Below are 21,108 nucleotides of genomic sequence, written 5' to 3'. Positions count from 1 at the left end.
TATTTGCTATTCTTCGGCTGCTGGTTCGGTGACGGTTGGTCGTAGAGTGACAAGAAACTTTCTTATGAAATGTAGCTTGTGTTGTATACATTAAACATCGTGATCGTCATAATCATCGTGGACATGTACAGTTATCATATGCGATATGCTAATTGTGTTTGTTAGGTGTTTTTGTGAATTGTGTTTTGTCTAGATTAAAAAGGTTGTTAAGGGCGTATAGCCGAGCTTCTCCGCGTTCTGTGCATACGTGCATTTTGTGCATACGCTGTAATTTTAACCAGGGGCCAACAAGTGCTTGGCCACTGTTCTTACAATTTCATTAGATGCTAGACGCATTGTTTGTCGCATTGGTGATAAAGCTGAATCGGATCTGATGCATTTACCTGGGGAGTTCATGGTAGTGACATCTATGAGTAATGGGAGGAAACCAGCAATGGATAGATAGACAGATGGATACTGATATGGGAAAAGGGATTCATTTGGCAAAGGTTACATGCAAACCAAATTAAATGATGCTGTAACTGTACAGAGTACAATTGAAAACAACAAAAAAAAAAATTTGGAAGGGATAAACAAATGAACTAAAAATTTTTTTTACAGTGGGGTGAGTAATCTGACGTTAACATAATACTTTGGTATGTAGATCACTGACCCAATTTCCCTCTTTCTCTCTTCCTCTTTTATGCACTCATTCCTTCTTTTGGCTCCCAGCATAATCTCTCTCTCCCCCTCTCTCGCTCTCTCTCTCTCTCTCTCTCTCTTACACACACACACACACACACACACACATGCTCGGTCACAGATGCGACCACACAAGAGGTGAGGTGGGTACACATGGTTCTGTAATACCTTTTCCCTGCGCCCTTCCATCCTTTGTTTTTCCTACATCGTGTCATCCAGGGAAGCCTGGAATCAGACCGACACTGAATCACATGTGCTCTATTATCATCTATTTCATCTCTGCTATTTATAAGCTTCAACAGCGCACATATGTAGGCACCAACAAAAACTCATTTGTTGGATCTACTCACATAAGCAAGTTGCTCTTCACAAGCCATGAAAAATACATCTCGAAAACGGAAGCTGAACTTTATTTAAACAGTGCATAATGTTGAATCCAACAGCATATTTTAGACAAATCCCACGTGTTTACAAAAAGCCTGCATATTTAATGTAACAAGTTTACTAATGTTTGATGGACGAATGAAAAGAATAACTACAGTATGTGCAGAAAAAATAAACCCTCCACCTACAATCAGGAGGTTAACTGATGAAAATGATCCTAATTGTAATTGGAGGGGTAATTTATGTGTTTGTACAGTGTATATATAGGCTGTTTTTCTTTCACATGCCTGACTAAGAGCTTACCTCATTAAACTTGAGAGATTTTCCAATTTTCAGTGTAGGGACTACTTCTCTTTATCCTCTGTAAGCTGCTTTTGTCCTGCACCTTCCCATCTGGGCTTTGGTGAGTACACTGCTCACCTTTTCTTTTTTTAGAAAATTCTTCATGTTACTGACAATAGATTAAAATCAAGCCATAGCCGCCACGAGGAGCATACGATTATGTGCCCATTTTCTAGGACTTGTGAGGACATGAGGATGTCACAGCCTTTAAATGTGATGGATTTTAGGCAAAAAAGTGTAAACACATTCTCCTCCTTATACAGTATGAAAGCATTTAGACTATCATAAAGAAATACATTTTACATGTAAAATGTATTTAAGTGTTAACTACAATGTCCATCCATCCATCCATCGTCTACCGCTTTATCCATTTAAGGGTCGCGGGGGGGGGGCGCTGGAGCCAATCCCAGCTAACATTGGGCGAGAGGCGGGGTTCACCCTGGACAGGTCGCCAGCCTATCGCAGGGCCACATACAGAGACAGACCATTCACTCTCACATTCACACCTACGGTCAATTTAGAGTCTTCAATTAACCTAACCCCATTCTGCATGTCTTTGGACTGTGGGAGGAAGCCGGAGAACCCGGAGAGAACCCAAGCAAACAGAGGGGGGACCTGCAAACTCCACACTGTGAGGCGAAAGTGCCAACCACTACACCACAGTGCAGCCCCCAGCTATAATGTAAAAATCATTTTTGTTTGCTAGTCAAACCCCAAGTACTTGCGGAATAGGGGCTCGGTCAGTATTGCCAACTACACCCAACCATTTTCAATACTCTCACTTGCTGCTGTGCTCAATACAATTCCCTCCACATAAAACTGATGTGATGTACAGTAGCTCAGGTTCATTTGTCATCACTGCCTGGCTACTCCCCCACAGCGAGCTGCAGCCAACAATCAGTACTCCATATCAATATATCACATTTACTGTGTTTTGCTCAAAGCGTGACCTTTAATAAAAGACTGGAACAGTATTTGAATGTCAACACTCATATGTGACCATCTGACATATTCTAGTGGGTGGAAGTTGTGAAAAATAAGAGCTCAAATTCTTCTTTTCTTCGAGGGAATGATTTAAGAAATCCCATCCTACTGTGTATGAGGAACAATATCCACACTTTTTGTCGAGAAGTGTCTCTTTTAGGACCAGAGTCAAGTCACCATCACACTTTAAACAACATCTCACTTGCACTTTTACTTTGTTTCCTCCCCAAATTTTCTAGTTTTCCACCACGACGTGCCTCGGCATAGTTAGTGGATGTGTCTGTGCTGAGAGCGAGCACCCTGCGTGACAAATCATGACAATCTGACATGTCGAAGATTTTACTGTCAGAACACTGTCACACGCCACCGAAAAACCAACATGGGTCCAAATTAACTCAAAATCTCATTCTGCGCTAAGCCTTGTCCCAAATCCTCGACAGTGGCTTAATATTCCGGAGGAATCCCAAAGAAGGATGAGGCTTGTCTGATGGTGATGTACAGCCAGCGCAGACCCGCTCGGGGAGCCCACAACCAAAGGACTGTTTCATGTTTGGCTGAACAGGTGTAATTGTGTCACATGCTCAGTCGTGTTTCTGCCTGTGCTCTCCGCCTCTCCATCTCTCTTGTGCAACGCAAATGTCAAAGGAGAAAAAACATCTTTCCCCAGTTTGGCAGGGAAATAAAATAACCGCTATGGTTGCGTGAATCTGAATAACCCCTGATTGTCATCTGCCACGGTCCTCAACATTTTTCAAAAGACTGGAGATGATCACACAGAACCCAAAAGTTCTTTCCTGACTTGCCTGAGATGAACACCTTTATAAATAATCGAGTAATGATCTTTGGATGTCTGTCTGCCAAAATGCCGGCTATGTTTTTGTAAGTGTTTGATGTTTCGCCGGGTTATTTAATTCATCATCGGTCCAAATGGTGCAGTGTTGTCGTGTGGAGTCTGACTTTACAGAACAATCAGGCGTCACACATGAGGTGGATTAACAGTCGACTATGAAGTTTTTCTCACTATTTCTTCTCAAGTGTTGTTGTCATTTCTAACGATTCATTTCCACTTCAAGCAACAGAAATGGGATCATCTAAAATCTGATATTAAAGTGGAAGATAAAGTTGTTATTACATGTTTTAAAGACCCTGAAAAGCCTACTCATCACACTAATGCCCACTATTATTTAAATGTCCTTTGTGTCTAATTCAAACAAGAACAAAATGTACAACTGATTATGGTGAAGAAAGTTCGGCGCTCCCCTTTCCGGCGAGAACAAGGATCGGCTACTGTTAATAATCTTTGACGACTGCGTCGCCAGTTAACCATCTGCCTCTTTTTTCAATATTCCCAGGGAGCCAGCGAGGACAACAATGTGATGATGCCAATCCAAATCATTAGACAGTGGAGTGATCAACAAAACATAATCAAATGGGGGTTGGAACAAAAAGCTGGAGCAGCGTGGACAGAGACGTGTCAGATCATTCATAGACAGTCAGCGCAAGCTTTTGCTGCGGCAGCCGAGCTGATTCGAGGGGTGGTTCGTCAGTAAATATCAATCAAGTGCAGACAAACACGAGTGGCGGACTGAGTGCAGATGCAAAGCAAAAGAGCATGAACACATTTCACAGCTGACTTGGCCGAATTAGAGGACTAATTGTCCTGGAGTTAGTTAGACTTTCAGGGCCCCCATGCGAGGGAACTGAGCAATTATGTCCGTTGAAATTCCTGGTAGACTCCAGAGTTGCACTGTATTTCTGGCTTGTACAGTCCTCAGATATGCGTGGACGGAGAGAAATCCAATATCAGCATCACCGCAAGATACTCACACATTCGCACAGAGAGAATCCTGTACTGTTTTCCCCCCTCACACCCTCAGAATTTTTTGCCTGCTCAGTGCTTTCAGTCATTAACTTGCATCCTCCTATCTTTCACTCTCCCTCCATCTCTTCCTATTTTGCTCCAATCCCCCACTCTCCCCCTGCGGTTTCTGTCACTTGTTCACAGACGAGTGGCCATTACGTCGCCATGACCTAAATGTGTCACATCCCTCTCACTACTGCTCTCTTGCTCTCTGCCTCTTACCCTCCTCCTTCTCTCTCCCTATATCCCTTCCTGTCCATCTGGACATATCTCAAACATTTTTTTTTACGTGTTTCTCCCCCACTTACAACCACTTTAAAAGGTGCAAACGCTTCTGACCAGTTTTGCAATTGCTGACCTAAGGATCTGTTGGGCTCTCAGCGCTGCTGCGAAGACATTTTTCTGAAGACATTTCTGTAGAACTTGATGGCGGATAATTTGTTGCATCACTACGAACGCACTGCGTGGATGAGATACAATCTCTCTGCTCCGTCTCATCCCGACCTGACCCGCCTGCCCTTGTTTCCCTTTGGTCCTTACATAAAACCACAGTTGCGCATCAGAGTGACAGCAGCTCCTTTTGACTATTGATCCAGATGCCTCATATCTTACGAAATACCAAGAAAGAGAAGTGACAGTAAGTCCAGATTGGCCCAAGAGACACTTGATACCAGTGTTTTTCTTTTAGTTCACATTAGTTCTCCTGAACAGATTCACTAACACTCAGTTAACAGGTAATGGTGAGAATCAGGGCTGTCACTTTTTAAATAGAAATTTGAGCTAAAATTCAAACGTGGAAGGAAAAAAAATCTATAAGCATCTGTACAAAATTAAGTTTTATAGTTGACATACCAAACAGACCAGGCCTTGTTCTGTACCGTCATGTTCTGTACCAATGTCAAATGAATCAAACTAGCATGTCGTGCTAACAAAAAACCATGACCATCTGAGGAGTAATCTGAGAAAGCATTTGGGATTTAACATCATTGATGGATTATCATGGATTAAAGTGAGGGTATTAACTGAAAAATGTAACTAGCAATGTTAATTTGTCAAGTGAGGCAGCACAACTTCACATAAAATCAATTCTAGCGTGTAATTTGGAATTAAACCAAATTGTAATACATTTTTAGCAAATGAATACATATTAGGTCAAATTTCTTCAAATTTGATTTTCAAAAACAGATCTAGTGATTATATTTCTGCGGTTACAAGTTGTCTTTTGGATCTCTGAGAGTAATCGGGGTTATCTTGGTTTAGGAGACAGACAAAAAAACAAAGTAATTTAGCAGAAAACCTGTGATACAAACTGGGAACATAGAGTGTGAGAGATGTTTACGAGCTAGGCCTCTTCAAAAGAAAAGACACCACTGAATTTCATCATGTCAAGTGTAGGAGCCATGTGTTTCAGTCAGTGTTCCTCAGACTCACCCAAGCAGGCGGATCCGTTGAGGTTGGGCTCATAGCCTCCATCACAGACGCACCCCCCTACAGGTACCATCCACTCTCCTTCAGCATTGCAGTGCATGCGAGGGGCCGCGCCAGCCTGCGCTTTACTGTGGGGGACACATGTCCCACTCACAGGCACCAAGGCTGTCGGCTCTGCGCCTGAGGGAGTTGCCGGGTAGGACGCCAAGAAGAGGCTGGTGGCTGGACAGCGCCGGTAGAAGATAGACACACCCATGAGGGAAACACAAGCTCCACTGTCGACAATAGCCAGGACAAATCTAGAACAAGTGTCGGGCGTTGAGACGGAGAGCAGTTAGACCAGCGAGGACATTCAAGAAGCATGAGCAACAAAGTGTGGTACAGCGACAGTTACCCATTTCGTGTGAGAGGGGCAAAGCTGCGTGTCTTGACGTTGATTCGGCTGTATCTGTTTGGTTGGTACTGGTGAGGTGAACTTGGCTCCACCTTGGAGAAACTCTTATCAGCTGCAATGGTGTCCACTTTCACCCAGCCCTCCCTGGAATCCTTCTCCTTGCTGGACGGCTGCAGAGAGGACCGAGCAAGGTGGACAGGAGACAGTGGAGGGAAAGACAATGAGTGGAGAAGAGAAAACCGATTTAGCATTGAGAGAATGTGTGTGAAAAACATGGTAATTGAGATAAATTGGTTGACAGATGGATACGACGTGCATTAAGTAAAAAAGATTTTTTTTAAATGAAGAAATGAGAGTGAGGAGAGAGCTATTCAAATTTGGGCTATGTTTTCTTTTTCCCAGGCACATGTATAATATGAAGTAGTTTAGCGAGGAGTATAAATGTTTACTTAGATCTGCGGTATGAAGGTCCCGGTGGGGGATCCTGCTCAAGTCCCTGCAAAGACTTTGAGCGCCGCAGCGCTTTGTGCTCCTTCTGCGACTCTCCTCTGATTCCTCATCAGGTTTCGATTTGCATGTTTAAAAAGCATCTCACTTCCCTCAGGATAGATGCATTCATCTGTACAAATAATACTGCCTCCCTCCCGCCGTGAGTGCAACAGCATATGGAGCACAGGCAATTCAGATTCAGCAATTTAACCCCCAACACACACATGCATAAATATATGAAACATGTGACAACAGTCAGTGTCGGTCACTAACAAAGCATGGTCACTGCCCTGCTGACGACACAGGAGGTTCAGAGAATTTCCTGCAGTGAGTGTAAACTGATCTTTGTTGTTTATTTTATGTCTCAAAGATGTAATTAGTGGGACCGAAGTGACATTTCTGGAAACCACAGCGGCAACATGTTTGCACTTTGCAAACGGAAGCATGTGCTCCACGCCAGTGTGGTCTGTGGAGGCTGTCAATCTTAGCAGCTTCTCTTGGCAAGCACAACAATAATCGAGGTGATTATACAATTATTCCTTGTCGTGGGATGATGAGAGGTTTTGGTGTAACATTAGCGCAACAGCAATTACATTTTCATTTTACTTTGTCTGAGGATTCTGTCTGAAGGTTGTTTGCTCCGAGCAGTCATGAAAAAAAAACCTTAAATGTCCCTCCTGAATGCAGTTCGGACGACATGAACCCTAATCAGAGGTTTCAATTTCGAATTAGTCTGTTTGTTTAGTGACGTCTATGAGGATGCTGAGACGTCCTCATAGACATGAGGATGATTTTTTAGTGAGGACAAGGTAAATTTAAACAAATTATACACCTAGTTATAGCATTAAAAAGACTTAAGTGATAAATCCAACTATATAATCTCAAGCTTTAACGTAACAGTGGAAATAACAGTTGTCAACTAAACGCTTTACTGTAAATTTAGTTTTTAGCTTCCCTTCCTAAATTCTTAGCCAGAACTTTTCTTTTTCATTACTTCCTGATACCACTGAGAGACCTGTTCTTTGTGACCTGTAAAGCACAAGAATTGTTACAGTGTAAATGCAAGAGTCTGGTGTGCACAACATGGGGATCACAATACAGCTCATCCGATGTTGCTGCTCTTCCTCCTCACCTCAGCCACCCAGGTCTTCTCCAGCTCCCTCTGGGAGTCTGCCTGTTTGTAGTACAGGGTGAGTGTCTCCCGGCAGGTGGGTGATGGTGATCGCAGGCTGCCGCAGTCACGCACAGAGAAACGCAACGTGACAAACACCCGCGGAGCTGAGTGGCGGTACAGGAAAGGTGTAGCCAACCAGTTGTCCTGTAGACGTGGATTTTGGTTGACATTACAGACCTCAAAGGTTCGTATGAGCTTCCCCCGGTCGTCCAGGACACTGACCTCATCCCACTGAGAGAGACAGAACAATGTCATTAGCTTATGTAAACAGGGAGGTCTATAATCAACCTATATAAGCTGTGGTAAAAACCCTGGTATGAATCAGTTATGAATCTTCCTTATATCTTAAGAGATGGTTCATATGTTACAAAGTCAATATTTAGGATATTTCCGGGGATTCATCCTTAACTGAGATGACACACTGTTGTTTGACATCTTCATCCTTAGTGGGACTGGTGCAACAGATCATTTGTTTTGTCCTGATATAACACAGACCAGTATTGAATCCGCAATTGAAAAGTTGTTCTTTACTGCCGATGCTGTACGTCATCTGTCCTCTGTGTTCTCATTGATTTTCCATTGTCTAATTAAGGAATCAGTCATTATAAAACCAGCAGTTAAATAAACAATGTGAGCCTTTCAATTAGAACATACCACATTAAAAAACATTGCAGACAAAATTGTAATTATCAAGAAATGTATGCATTTCACACTTGCAGTTCATAGACATTTAATTTTTTATTTCAAATAACAAAATTAATTGATGACCATCCCGCCACATATAAGTGTTTCTTCTTTCCAAATATATGCGTATATGTGAGTCTGACCCATATGTGGCTTGATTATCCAATGCTACTTTCAAATCTGATGTTGATTTTGGCCTCTAGCCACCGTTGTCAGCTGACAGAGAGCGAGATTATCTGTATGTGTGCCAAAATTGGTTCGGATGTGGAAGAATCACCAAAGGTACAGGATGCATCACCCACAAACCCTGAACAACTGTACCAAATTGTGAGCTATTAAATAACTATTGAGATATTTTACTGGATAATTAAAACACAATGTTTCAGTTGGTGCCTTTCGCCAAAGTAATAAGGATTCATCCTGTGGGGACCATGAATGTTAGTGAAGAATGTCACACTTATCCATCCAAAATCTATTTTCACCAAACCAACAAATCAACATTGCCATTGCCAGAGGTAAAAACTCAAACTCAAATGAAATGCAAATTGTTTGCCTGGTCTGGTTTGACAAGAGGTAGAAGTATGTGAGAAAGATATAAAAATATTGTATATTTTGTGTATAATTGCGTATGACTATAACAAAAAATTCTGCTTCATAAATCATGTCCCATTGCTCATTACTGACGGGTGAGCACCACCAAATTAGCAGATTTTTTTTCATATTATGGGGAATCTGAATTCTTGTGGATGCACTAATAGAAATGCGAACGAGTCGTATCCTGGTGGAGAAAACACAGAAGCACAGCTCTGAATGAGACTATCAGATGAGTCAAAATGTAAATGTGGGCTCAGGGTTTAGTTTCACCAATTATACAGTACGGTGCCCCTAAGGATGAAAAGGCTCCGCTTTAAGCCCGTGTATAGCTCTGAGTGACAACCAGGGCCTTTTCTGTTGTAACACAGAGGAATTATGTATTAGGCCTCATCATCATTATTCCCACTGCAACAAAGGCAAGAGGACAAAGGGTCCTGACACCCTATCAGGGTGCATTTAGCATGTGTGTGTGTGTGTGTGTGTGTGTGTGTGTTTCTGTGTTTGAGCATGTTAATGTATCTCTGCGTGCTCAGGTCGGTTTCACTGTGTTGTTCTGACAGCCAGCATGAACAAAGATCTTTGTAACATCACACATGAGAGAGCGCATTCATATTTGGTCCAATTGGAATAATGATAAGATCAGCGAGCAGATAGAAAGAGTCTGAGGCGCTGTCAGTCTAATGGAGTGAAAGGACCGTTTTCTCTCTCCCAGGCCATGATTCATTCTCTGTCAGACATGGGATGAGGGAAATCGGACGGAGGGAACCACAGGGAGCACATGGTGGGGCGGAGGAGATGTAGATGGAGAGTGGGGAGAGAGAAAATTGTGGAAACCGTACACAGAGGGGGCATGTGAGTGTATATTTTTGTGAGTCAGGTGGCCGCAGTAAAAGCCTGACCATGTTGAAAAGAGGGCACAGGTTGTCAGAGTAGCCGCTAGTATCTGTGTGTGCAGTTTTCAACCGTGACAAAAAATCACAGCGTTCATTAGGTCTCTGACCCCAAAACTCGAACCCCCACCACCTACTCCCCTCCCTCTCCCTTTTTTATTTTCGCCTTGTCTTGTTGTCTCCCTCCCTCATGAAGAAAGAATGGAGTTAAAAAAAAGCGGGGCAGATTGGGGAGGAGGGGCGGATGAAGCGGAAAAAACAAATACAAATAGGGACAATTCATCATTGCGATTTAATTTGAACCGAAATGCCGGAGAACCACGCAATCTCGTGAGACAGAGGACAGGGTGTTACAGTATGTATAAGCTTTGCCTCTTCTTGCCTCTTCTCTTCCTTGTTTTCCAGCAGTTTTCCCATTCCTAATGTTGCTTGTTTGTCCCTAATTTGTCCTTGTCTGTGTTTGATCGTGTGCCTGCTCCCAACAATCCACCTGCATGTACCTGCTTCAGATCAGCTCATCAACTCCACAAGCTCCTTCAGTATAAAAACAAATGGCTCCTCACCCACCTTGAACCTGTGATACCACTCATGCTTCCTTGTGTTGCCTTTGACTCTGGCCTAAGTATTGTTCACCTGTGCTCCAGGTTCACCTTCGCCTGCCTGTGTCCTTTGTCGCCCAGCTCCTCGTCTTGACCACCCGCCCCAGCCTGAGGTCCAGTACCCAGCCTGCTCCGTGTTCGTCCAGCAGTATGGCCCAGTCCTCTGATCGTTTGCCCGCCAAACTCTTCGGTGACCCAAAACCCCGCCCTGGTTCAATCTCCCTGCTCAGCTGCCCGTCGCACTGTCCAGCGATCCCATATTTCTGACATGCTTCATAAAATCCACAATGCTCAACTGTCTCTGTGTCTGACTTCTAACTTTGGGTCCAACAGAAAGCTTTATTCATAACGTAACACATGGAGTGGCAGGGCCTAAGACACAACTGTAATGTAGACTCTCAAACAAACATGAATAGGGGCAGATAGAGGCACACACACATATACCCCATGATAAATGCAAGAGGACACACACACACACACACACACACACAGATGTTCAAACCCACAATGAAAGAAACAAAGTAGGAAAAAAAGGCGAGAGAAAAAAGCGAAGAATACTGTAAGAAGTGGGAAGTCTCTGCTGGTTTGACACTGAGGGTTTGAGTGGAGATTGAGTTGGGGGGATGAAAGAAAGAATTCGAGGCGGAGACCCAGTGGCTCTGGGACTGTAAAGGGCAAGAGAGATTAAAAGAGGGAGACAGAGAAGCAGAGACAAATACGGTTGTCAGAAAGGGAAGATGGCAAGACGGCAAGAACAAGCAGGAGGAGAGCACAGTAAAGAATATCCCCAGACCCTGTAGCGAATGAAAAGATGCGAAGAGAAAAGTAAGGAAAGGGTTAAAGAAAAAGAAACAGAACACAAACACACTACAACACACACACGACCTCCCTCTTTCTCTCCCCCTCTCTTGATCTGTCTTCCTACTTCTCCCAGCTTCATGCCCCAGGTCGAATAACCATATCTCCATCGCAGAAGCACTTCTCATCCAGGGACCATAAAGAAAAAAAACGCTTGAATTGCTCACACACACACACACACACACACACACACACACGCACACACACATGCACACACACACACGCGCACACACACACACACTCACACACTCTCTCCTTCACTTCCTCACGCATGTCCCCCTATTAGCATTTGCCATCATGGTTCACAGATTCCTAACACACATGAGGCCCTAATTAATCCAACATCATGTACAATTATGGTCTGACACTGGAGGCCAGACTGGGGCGATAATGACAGCGCATAAAAGATGAAGTTTAGTGTAAGGTGAGATAAAAGACTTGACGTGAGTGTGTATGTCTGCCAGATGTGGGTGAGCGATTACTGTACTTTCATTTGGTCTTTTTTTTCAGAAAACAACATGTGAGATTCTGGTGGGGGTTGGTCAAAAGACGCGGGAGTGTTTATGTTGCTAGCTCTGACTTGTTTTCATTTCATGCGCATGTATGACGCTTTAAATGTATAAATCAAATGTTTGAACATATTGTCCATATAGCGACGGAGACTTGGGATGATATTGTTCTGGGCAATTGACAAAGGAATTTAGTCCACGGTTACGAGAAGAAGTAGGCTACATGCAATGTCCTACAGTTTCTCACATGTAGTTTGACTGATTATTTCAAGGATGATGACAATGAAGGCGACGTGCAATTATGAGCCATATTAGAGCTGAGCCACTATCACTCACAGATGAGTGAATTTAACTGACCCGGGAGCTGACCCCAGCCAAGTCACGCAAGTATACACACACACACACACACACACATGCACACACACACACACACACACACACACACACACACACACACACACGTAACCCCGCACACACATATTTACATAGCTCAAGGCGAAGCGACAACCTTACATAAAGAGCAGCTCAAGAATGTAAAATCTAAGTTTCGATCACTGTGATCTCATCATGGATGAGGACACATAATAAGGAGCAATAGAAAAAATCTGGGGGGGGGGGGGGGGGTATTTAAGCCCTCTGATGTGTCTTAAGGCAAGGTGAGACCGCGATCATTCCCAGGCTGTGAACCACCTGTTACAAGCTCCACCAATCAATGTCAAATGACAGTAACTCTGCAGTATAATGACACTGACCTTAACCAATCGGGAATCTAATCGTACGGCAGTTTGCCTTCTCATTCAGGAAACGGTGATGGACATTTATCACTATTTCCTGAGATTTTACAGACCAAACGATTGATGAGTCAAAGAGGAAAATAATGACGATCACAAACAATGTGATCACAAGCCAGCACTCGAAACGCAACCACGTATAACATGTGTTTGACACATGTGATTGGCTTCCTTAAAGCTGGAGAGACGCACCAACAGCCCAGTCTCGTGCTTACCCCTGTGTCTGGATAGGTGGTCCAGCCCAGCTCTGAGGTAGACTCTGTTGTCTCCAGCAGCATCACTGATGAGAGAGGAAGCAAAGATAAAGACAAGGTGTAAGAAAAACAGGAAAACAAGTTGCGCATAATTCAAATGATCAGTATAAGTAATCTTAAAACAGAATGAGCGCTAAAGAAACGAGAGAAGTGACAGTGAAAAAGAATTTGTAATCATGAGATGTTCTCTCAAGGACTGATTCTGTGGTGTCTTAATAACAATGGACTTGGTTCGGAGATAGATTTCGGCTGAGGGGTTTTACACTGAATCTTTTGTGCTCTTATCAAATACCACAAGTAGTTGGAAGCTATTGCTGGTGGAACAGGTCCAGGTTTTGTCCACATTTCTCTTTGATTTTTTCCTCGCATGCAATAAAATCAGAGAGGGATCCAGCTGTGTGCATCTGTCAAACCCAATAACGGATTCTGAGTAATGATGCATTTTGGCACAATGTTCTGGTGTTTAAAAAATTAAACCGATTGACCTGATGGAGCACCGTGATTAAAGGTCAAATTTTCCAACTTTAAAAGGCCATAACAGTTACTGTCACATGTTGTTGAAACTTAGCGAGCTGATGCCTGGGGGACCTTCATAATTTCGTGGGGGACGATATGTTCAGTGTTGGTTTCTCTTTTGTTCCAGGTTTTAACAGGAATTCGCTCATTTAGACTGATCCGGAGTGAAATGTGCAAGAAAAGTGTATGACTTTTATGTTGGAGAGTATTTCCCCATTATTCGCTTTTATGTTTAAGTGCTTTGAAAAAGCAAGCTGGCACAGGAATCTCACACACACACACACACACACACACACACACAAAGGGACTTTAATGCCGAGTGCTGTGTGCTGACACATGGCAGCTTCCCACACAAAACTGAAGCCCTCAAATTTTCCATTAGTATTCCAAAACCATGTTGGCCACCCTTCCTTCAGTCTGCCACAGTCTGCACTCACCGACTGAATACAGGCCAAAAGTTGTTGCGCTCACAGTGGTGGCAAAAACATCGAGACTTCAGGTCTGGATGCTCGCACAGATGGTGATAATGGAGAAAAATACACAGTGTCTGATTTTGTCTTTCGCAACACTAATCACCTAAAAGCCCGTAGACACACAACGCATTGTGTGGAGGCGGCAGCCATCCACCTCTGTTTACAGATAAATAATTCTCCTCATCGGTGTCGTACAATTTTTATGCTTTTCGTTTCCATTTCATGTCACACAATCGTTCACCAGAGAAAAGGAGGCTGTCTTTCCCCCTCTCTCTCTCTGACAAGCAGACAAAGAGCGACTGGGAAGTATTTTCTACATAGGCATCAGTCACAGGACCGGATTTTCAAAAGGCACTGCTTTTTATTCCTCAGCTTGCGCACACACACGCACACGCACACACACACACATACACACAAACACACACAGATTGTGTGGTTTGTGGTTTATGACATACATCCCTCTGTTCTCTGACTGTGCTGTAAACAGATTTTTGTTTTTAGGATTACACTCACAGATGGAGACCCTGCAAATCTGTCCTCCAATCCTTCACTTGCCTCCTCTATATTTTTTTTATTTTTAACAACCTTCCCCCATTCCCCTCTATAGTCCAGTCTAGCTGTTTTCACCCACTAGCCTGTCTTTATGTCAGTCTCACTAAATTCACACATGTTCCATGGAAGTCCTCCAGGATTCGGAGTGATATGAATCGTATCAAGAAAGGAATCCAAATGGACTGTGACAGCTAAGGATTATTCGAGCCACAGGCATCAGAATAAATACTTTTTCGTGCGACGTATGTCTGGACAGCTTGGCAGAGCCGATCGTGATAAAATCAGCTGGGGGAAGACTAAATCCACCGAGCCAGAGAGTCCAAAGCCTAACAGCAGAGTGACTATTTTATTACTGACACCTCCCATGCTTTGTTCAATGACGCTGCTGAAGCACTGTGCTCCTTCTCATCACAACATTCAAGGTGTGTGTGATGATATGAAAAAAAACTCCCTTTGATTCGGTTCCCCCATGTCGGTCTCCTGCCCAGAATCATCCTTCAATTCAAAACAAAAAAAATATCATTTTGAGCATAAACTTGTCCTGCATGAAGCTCACGCACTGAAACATCATGTGTTCTGACCTCATTAAGCACCATCATGTTTATATCAAAAAAGAAGCACACATACAAATGCAGCAAAATGTGTCATTCCAAATTCAATTAACCCTCTGCTCCGGGGCAGAGTCATGCATAAATAATATATAGCAAACTATTTTGACATTAATATTTATGCCTCTACTATTTAGCTTCTTGCCGTGCAGGCCTGAGGCACCACAGGTCCTCACGTCACCTCCGATCTTTGCAAGGAAAACCTGTACATGAGGATTACGTGGAGGTGTGTTCAAAGACCTTACGTCTTATTGCGTGACATTAGCATTTTGAATTATTCACCATGACATCTTCAGATAAGCATTGAGTGCCGTGTTGCACACGCACCTTACGAGGATTAGCTCGAGCTGAGGCATCATGACCGGATCTTGTGTGTGAGGCGGTGTCGAACAAAAGAGCGGGACATTAGCTGGCAGGTCCACTGGGCAGTAAAAGCCCCTTTATTTAACTCAACCCCTTCATGTACACATGAGCACCACAGCATCTCTGCCATTGGTCCATCTGAGAGACGAGACACTCAAAGTTTGTCCCTGACAGTTTGCAGAAGTGCTGAGTCTGCAATCTGGACATGAGTGCTGCTTTAATGCACAACGCTCTCTCACGTCTCCCTGCTCCACTCTCATCTTTCGCTCACTTTACTCAACAGGCTACTTCGTTTCCCCTCTTTTTTTTTCCTACCTCCATCTTGTCCCTTGTCCCGCTCATCTGCCCCCCCCTCTCTGCATGTGTGTATTATTCATCTAAAAAGTGACAGCAGGCTGTGTCATCGCTGTACGTTAAATAAGAAGACAGTCTCTGCTCCATTATTGATGCCAGGACTACTGTTTGTTTGGGAAGAGCTTTTGATAGATTGAAAGAGGTGACAATGGAGGAGAGCGGGCGTCGTTATGAAACAGAAATTAGAGGAGGACGATGGGATTGTGTGATTGCGCGCACAAAATTGCTTTCTCTCCTCTCCTCTCCCCTCTCTTTCTGTGTGGTGGTGTGGGTGTAAATGCTCTTTTCTGTTGTGCTGAGGTGGCCTGCATTACTTCATGACAGTCCCCTCTGGAGCGTTCACTTCAGCTGAGTGACCCTCTTTCCGCTCTCCACATTCATTTCTCTTTGCCTAACACTTTTTCCCTCTTTGTGAGGCCATGCATGCGCTGACACTCTCCAGCGCTAAGGGTAGTGCTGTCGTTCATGTCACGCCTCTCTGACGGCAGATGTATGCTATATTACTGCACACTTTCCAGGCAATAGGAACACCAGGCACAACCCCTCCAACAAAAATCAAGGTGTTAACATTAATGTTGGCCACAGGGGTGTGAGTAACCAAAGTAAATGCACCTGCAAAGAGTACACAAAGTCACTGTGCTCACAGGTCAACATGTCACACGCACGCACACACACACGCACACACAAGCACACACACACTTTCACACACAAAAAATAAATTCCCACAGTGCCTGCAAGCATGCTGAGCAGCGGTCAGGTCGTATTTTGTCTTTTGTCCACTCATCCACCCATCTCCACCCATTCTTTATACGCTCCAGATGCTCCCACCCACAGACAGTCAGTCAAGGACATGGCCTACACCAAACCATCATTACAAACAACCACAGCGAGAGAGTGATACGCCGAGACAGAGCTGGAGCAAGAGGAGGAGTAAGGACGGAGGGGGATAAACGCGATTCCAAAAATAAGCATGCACATGTCATGGGGAGTTATCAAAAAGTTTTTGGCGGTTAAGCTGAATGAAAGTGCAGCTGCAACAAACAGCACTTAAGCCAGGTTAGATGACAGAGCAAGGCCTGCGATGATATCCCGAACAGGCAGCAACAGGCACAGGTTGGATGGAACTTTCACGGAAACTGGCTCCCTTACTCCATAATAACACATTTGCAATAGTTAGGTGCATGGCTCAGGGTAACTATGTCTTAAAGAGACAGCTCTGCATTGTTAACTTTGCCTTTACTTTCTGGCTCCATCTTTATATTTACCATACAGACATGAGACTGAGAGAGTATCAATATTATTGTCTCACTCTGAGCAAGAAAGGAAACAAATTCCTTGTCAAAAATCGTTAACTGTTCCATTATTAACGTGTTCAGGTATTTCAACATCATCCTTTTCCTTCCCTTTATGAAAGGACAGTTGATTTGAAAACTCGAGACCAAATTAGTTACATTTTGGTTGTGTTGTCAAGCCCCAGAAAGGCGAGGATTTGGCTAGAAGAAAAGAATAACGGCATAATTAAATGAGACCCAATAAAAACTATGAATATTGTGGAAAGATCCTTGTCAATGGGGCCACAGCAGAGAGGTTTGTCACTCTGCCGACTTAAATGTTCCCTGGAGAGCAGTAATCTGTGTGCAGTGGAAATGAAGAATCAAATTTCTGACAAAAATACAACGCTACAAAAACCTGAGCTTGCGACAAGCATATTTTCATAACCATCTCCGCCATCACCGGCCACTAAGACGCAGGAATGTAAATCTGAGATGAGATCAGTCTGTGTTCCCTCATTGTGTAATTTCTCAGTGGTGAAGCCGTCGGTAATCGAACATAGCTCTCCCTCCTTTTGGTCAGTGCCAGCATGCCAACTGCCAAGTGCAGCTTTAATGTGAAATTCAAGACTGCAAACTACATTCCAGTTTCCCATCAGTCTATACTACACGTTCATCTTTCAGTCATATTTGGCTTCAACTCATCGCCTGCCTGCACACGCTTATTAACTGCGATGCTTTGTGCCACCACACTGACGGACTCAAAGCAAACCATCCTGGCTGGCAGCTGCCAGGGAGCTTGAACCGCTCACGTCACAAATGGCAGATATGTGATTTATTTGAGAAAAGTGTCCGAATGTCAATACGGCGCACTCAACAGCCACAGAAAAGCATGTTGCTTGAATGTTAAACGACAAAAACCTGGTCACAGTTAATTGTTGTTGTGCCACTGACGGAGATGATGCATCCCCCACTTCCCACCAGCATGTGATTTTTGCACAATGCAGGCCAGATGAGCAGGAAGCGTTTCAGGGCTGTCAGTGGCACCCGTCCTGCTGCACACCCACTGTGACGAGCATGACATTTATTTTCTTATCACACTTTCTCTAATTCATCACGTCCTGAAAACAAAAATGGATTACAACACCTCGGATGAGGATGGTAATCCGCCTTATTAATACCCAATTAAAGCCAGAGACAAGTAACAGCGGGAAAGATGGCGAGGATGACCTTAGAGTGAGAATGTCAACACGGCCCGAAATGTACACTGCCTGGAATTTTTCTTTGAACAGATGGGGATCACATCATTTACTAAATTTACAGTATCAGTAGATGTTTGCATCAATGTATCTTACCAAAGTACCAAAGGACTCAATGCGCGGAAAAATTATCCCCGTAACTGATGAATTATTACATACGATGTTATTAGATCATTAATATTCATACCCTATTGCAATGTGGTAACCGGTGAGCGAACTGCTTCTTCAATTAGATAGGAAAGAAGATGTACAATGTAAAATTTCACCTGTAATTTTTCGTGACTGGGAATTAGTCCGTCAAATTAAACAAAGGATGACAGGGATCCCCTTACATACAGGTTTTTGACCAGTGGTCAAAAAAAGTGTCCAAAATGTTGGGAAGCAATAAATCTTCAGTAATTTATTTTAGTAGTTTATGGAGCAAAATGATGTAAAATCTGAAAAGTAACTCTAGATGTCAATTACTGTCTATATAGTGATGCGAAAAAAAGTCCAATACTTTCTTCTAAAATGTAGTAGAGTACAAGTATACATTTGTTTAAAAGGGAACAACTGGAGTAAACTTGTACAGTAATGGAGAAGCACCTGCAAAATATTTTGCCAGGTTAGATATTCATGAAGAAAATGTAAATCATTAAAAACCAAAGTCTGAGACCAATGGGAAAGTGGCCTCAGAATTTTTGACCTCATTGTATTTTAATTATTTTAGTACACAGCAGCAAAGCCTGTTGCCTCTTGGTTCAAAATCACTTGAGATTACCCTTTCAGGCGATGACATACGTACATTTCACTAATGATACAAGGTTAATTTCTGGATATTCATAGCTCGGTGAGCATCGCTGCAGCTCCGCTCATCCGTGAAGAGCTGGAGGGGCATCAGGTGTGCCTCCCCATGCACAGGCCTCCCCCTTCGGTGCACTGTGTTAATCCAATGTGAATACGCAATCCACGACACGGATCCAACCATTTAGAGGCCAGCCGTGTGGCTTCACAGCAACACCTCACGTCAACAATGAATACGGGTAAACGCATCAGCACTTACACAGGCAGCCTGTTAGAGTGATAAATCACATGACCTGTCACTCACACTCTGTACTTGGTCAGCGTGCGTGTTAGAGCAGGATACACCGGTGTACTACACAGACAATGAACAATAGCGTGGCAGACAGTAAACATAGAGTATCAGTTAACATGCAGCCATAGTAAGTCCAGACGGACACGTCATTTTGCTGCGATCAAAGCTGAGGCAGGCGCGAAATCCTCCCCTCATGACATAACTAGATGTTTCAATTTATGTGGATTTATAAAGATGACCATGCTACTGGGTTAAGACTGTATTATGGAGAGCTCTATTTCAGTTATTACACAGAGTCAGTAGGCCAGCAACACTGTGCGGCCTCTCTTCCTCCCTGTCATTCTCTCTCATCTTAGTCCAGGCCATCTGTTACGGACGCAGCTCAAATCTGTGGCATGAAGCCGACATATAAGTTACCTCCGTTACTGCCACACACCGCGCTGTAAACTCAAGGGAGATGAGCGTGAACAGGTGCTGCTCTTTCCTTGGTAAGAAATTGCGTGCTGACGGCTGAAGCCCCCTCGAGTGCCGGGGACAGGATGCAGGACCGGCAGCTATGTGTAGGCAGACACTGAAGCACGCATGTACCAACAACCAGAGAACACACACATACTGTATCTACAGACACACACACACACGCGCACAAACACACACTGATATATATAAAGGCAGATTCATATCATCAGTTTTCTCACGTCAGCCCACTCTGATCTGAAAGAACACTTGGATGGAGTTACACTTAACTATTAGCTTTTCCAGACAGTCAGTGTCTATGACACACACGCACACACACATACGCGTACACACTTGCTCAGTCGCTCTTGCAATTATTAAAAAACATACAATCTTTCCCATTATCTAGAGAAAAGCATGAAGAGTTAAGAGAAGGAAAGAGTAGATGCACCCATGGAAAGAAAAGGGCTCTAATAACTGTACTGCAGGGGTCAGGGGTCTCTGGCTGAGTGACATGGGGGCTGTGGGGGAAGCGCAAACCCCACAGTCAAAGAGAAATGGATTATGCGACTTATTATTCATTTGTCTCCTGCCTTATTTCCATATTCTTTCAGCACGGGAGCTTGATAGGCTCCGGCACGCACCTGGCACTTCCATGCCAACAAAGTCCCATCCAACGTGCTGCCACCGTGGCTCACACGAGCCTGTGCATGCATATTCACTCACACAGTAACAATACGCAGCAGAATACACTGACGTGCACAGGGCGGTGGGAGCAGGCAGAAAGGTGGTAATTAATCAGAGGGTCCCAAGATGTAGGTGGAGCCCACCAAAAAACCCAGGATGAATTGGACTTCCTCGTTACTGTACCTCACGTGCCACCGCTTCACACATTGTCTAAGTGCCCAGAATTCCCAGACAGCCACATACTTGGAGAGCTATTGTAGAAGTACACCAAGTGTCCATCTTTCACTTTCTGGTCTCATTACAAGGACATGATGAGAGAGCAGTGTTAACTCTCCATCACGCTGCAGCTCCAAACACACACACACATAGGCCTACACATGCAAGCAACAGAGGTGGTGTGAAGAAATTCAAGTAAAAGTTTAGTCCTCACCTTCCTCCGCTGAATTGGGCTGGAACAACAGACAGAGAGACAGAAAGACCCTCCACATCTCAACTACAGAATGACACTGACAGAGAGAGAGAGAGGGAGGGAGAGAGCATGAAGGAGAGAGAGAAAGAGGGAGATAGAGTGAGTGTGTGTG

The 21,108-nt window shown here is 43.8% G+C and overlaps 1 protein-coding gene across 1 annotated transcript in view; it reads right to left on the bottom strand.

Moving 5' to 3' along the window:
- ephb6 (eph receptor B6) overlaps nucleotides 1-21,108 on the bottom strand; it is a 31,506-nt gene extending 10,398 nt beyond the window's left edge. Inside the window, exons 1-5 of the mRNA XM_035641228.2 lie at nucleotides 20,958-21,108; nucleotides 12,878-12,942; nucleotides 7,696-7,968; nucleotides 6,075-6,244; nucleotides 5,684-5,979 (exon numbers count right to left, since the gene is read on the bottom strand). Coding sequence (XP_035497121.2) covers nucleotides 5,684-5,979; nucleotides 6,075-6,244; nucleotides 7,696-7,968; nucleotides 12,878-12,942; nucleotides 20,958-21,015 — 862 coding nt within the window. The 5' untranslated portion in view covers nucleotides 21,016-21,108. The remainder of the gene's footprint in view (nucleotides 1-5,683; nucleotides 5,980-6,074; nucleotides 6,245-7,695; nucleotides 7,969-12,877; nucleotides 12,943-20,957) is intronic.

Source organism: Scophthalmus maximus, chromosome 1 (assembly GCF_022379125.1).
Source record: "Scophthalmus maximus strain ysfricsl-2021 chromosome 1, ASM2237912v1, whole genome shotgun sequence".
Taxonomy (NCBI): Eukaryota; Metazoa; Chordata; class Actinopteri; order Pleuronectiformes; family Scophthalmidae; genus Scophthalmus; species Scophthalmus maximus.
The sequence above is the reverse complement of the archived record's forward strand: the minus strand, read 5'-3'. Positions and strand labels throughout refer to the sequence as shown.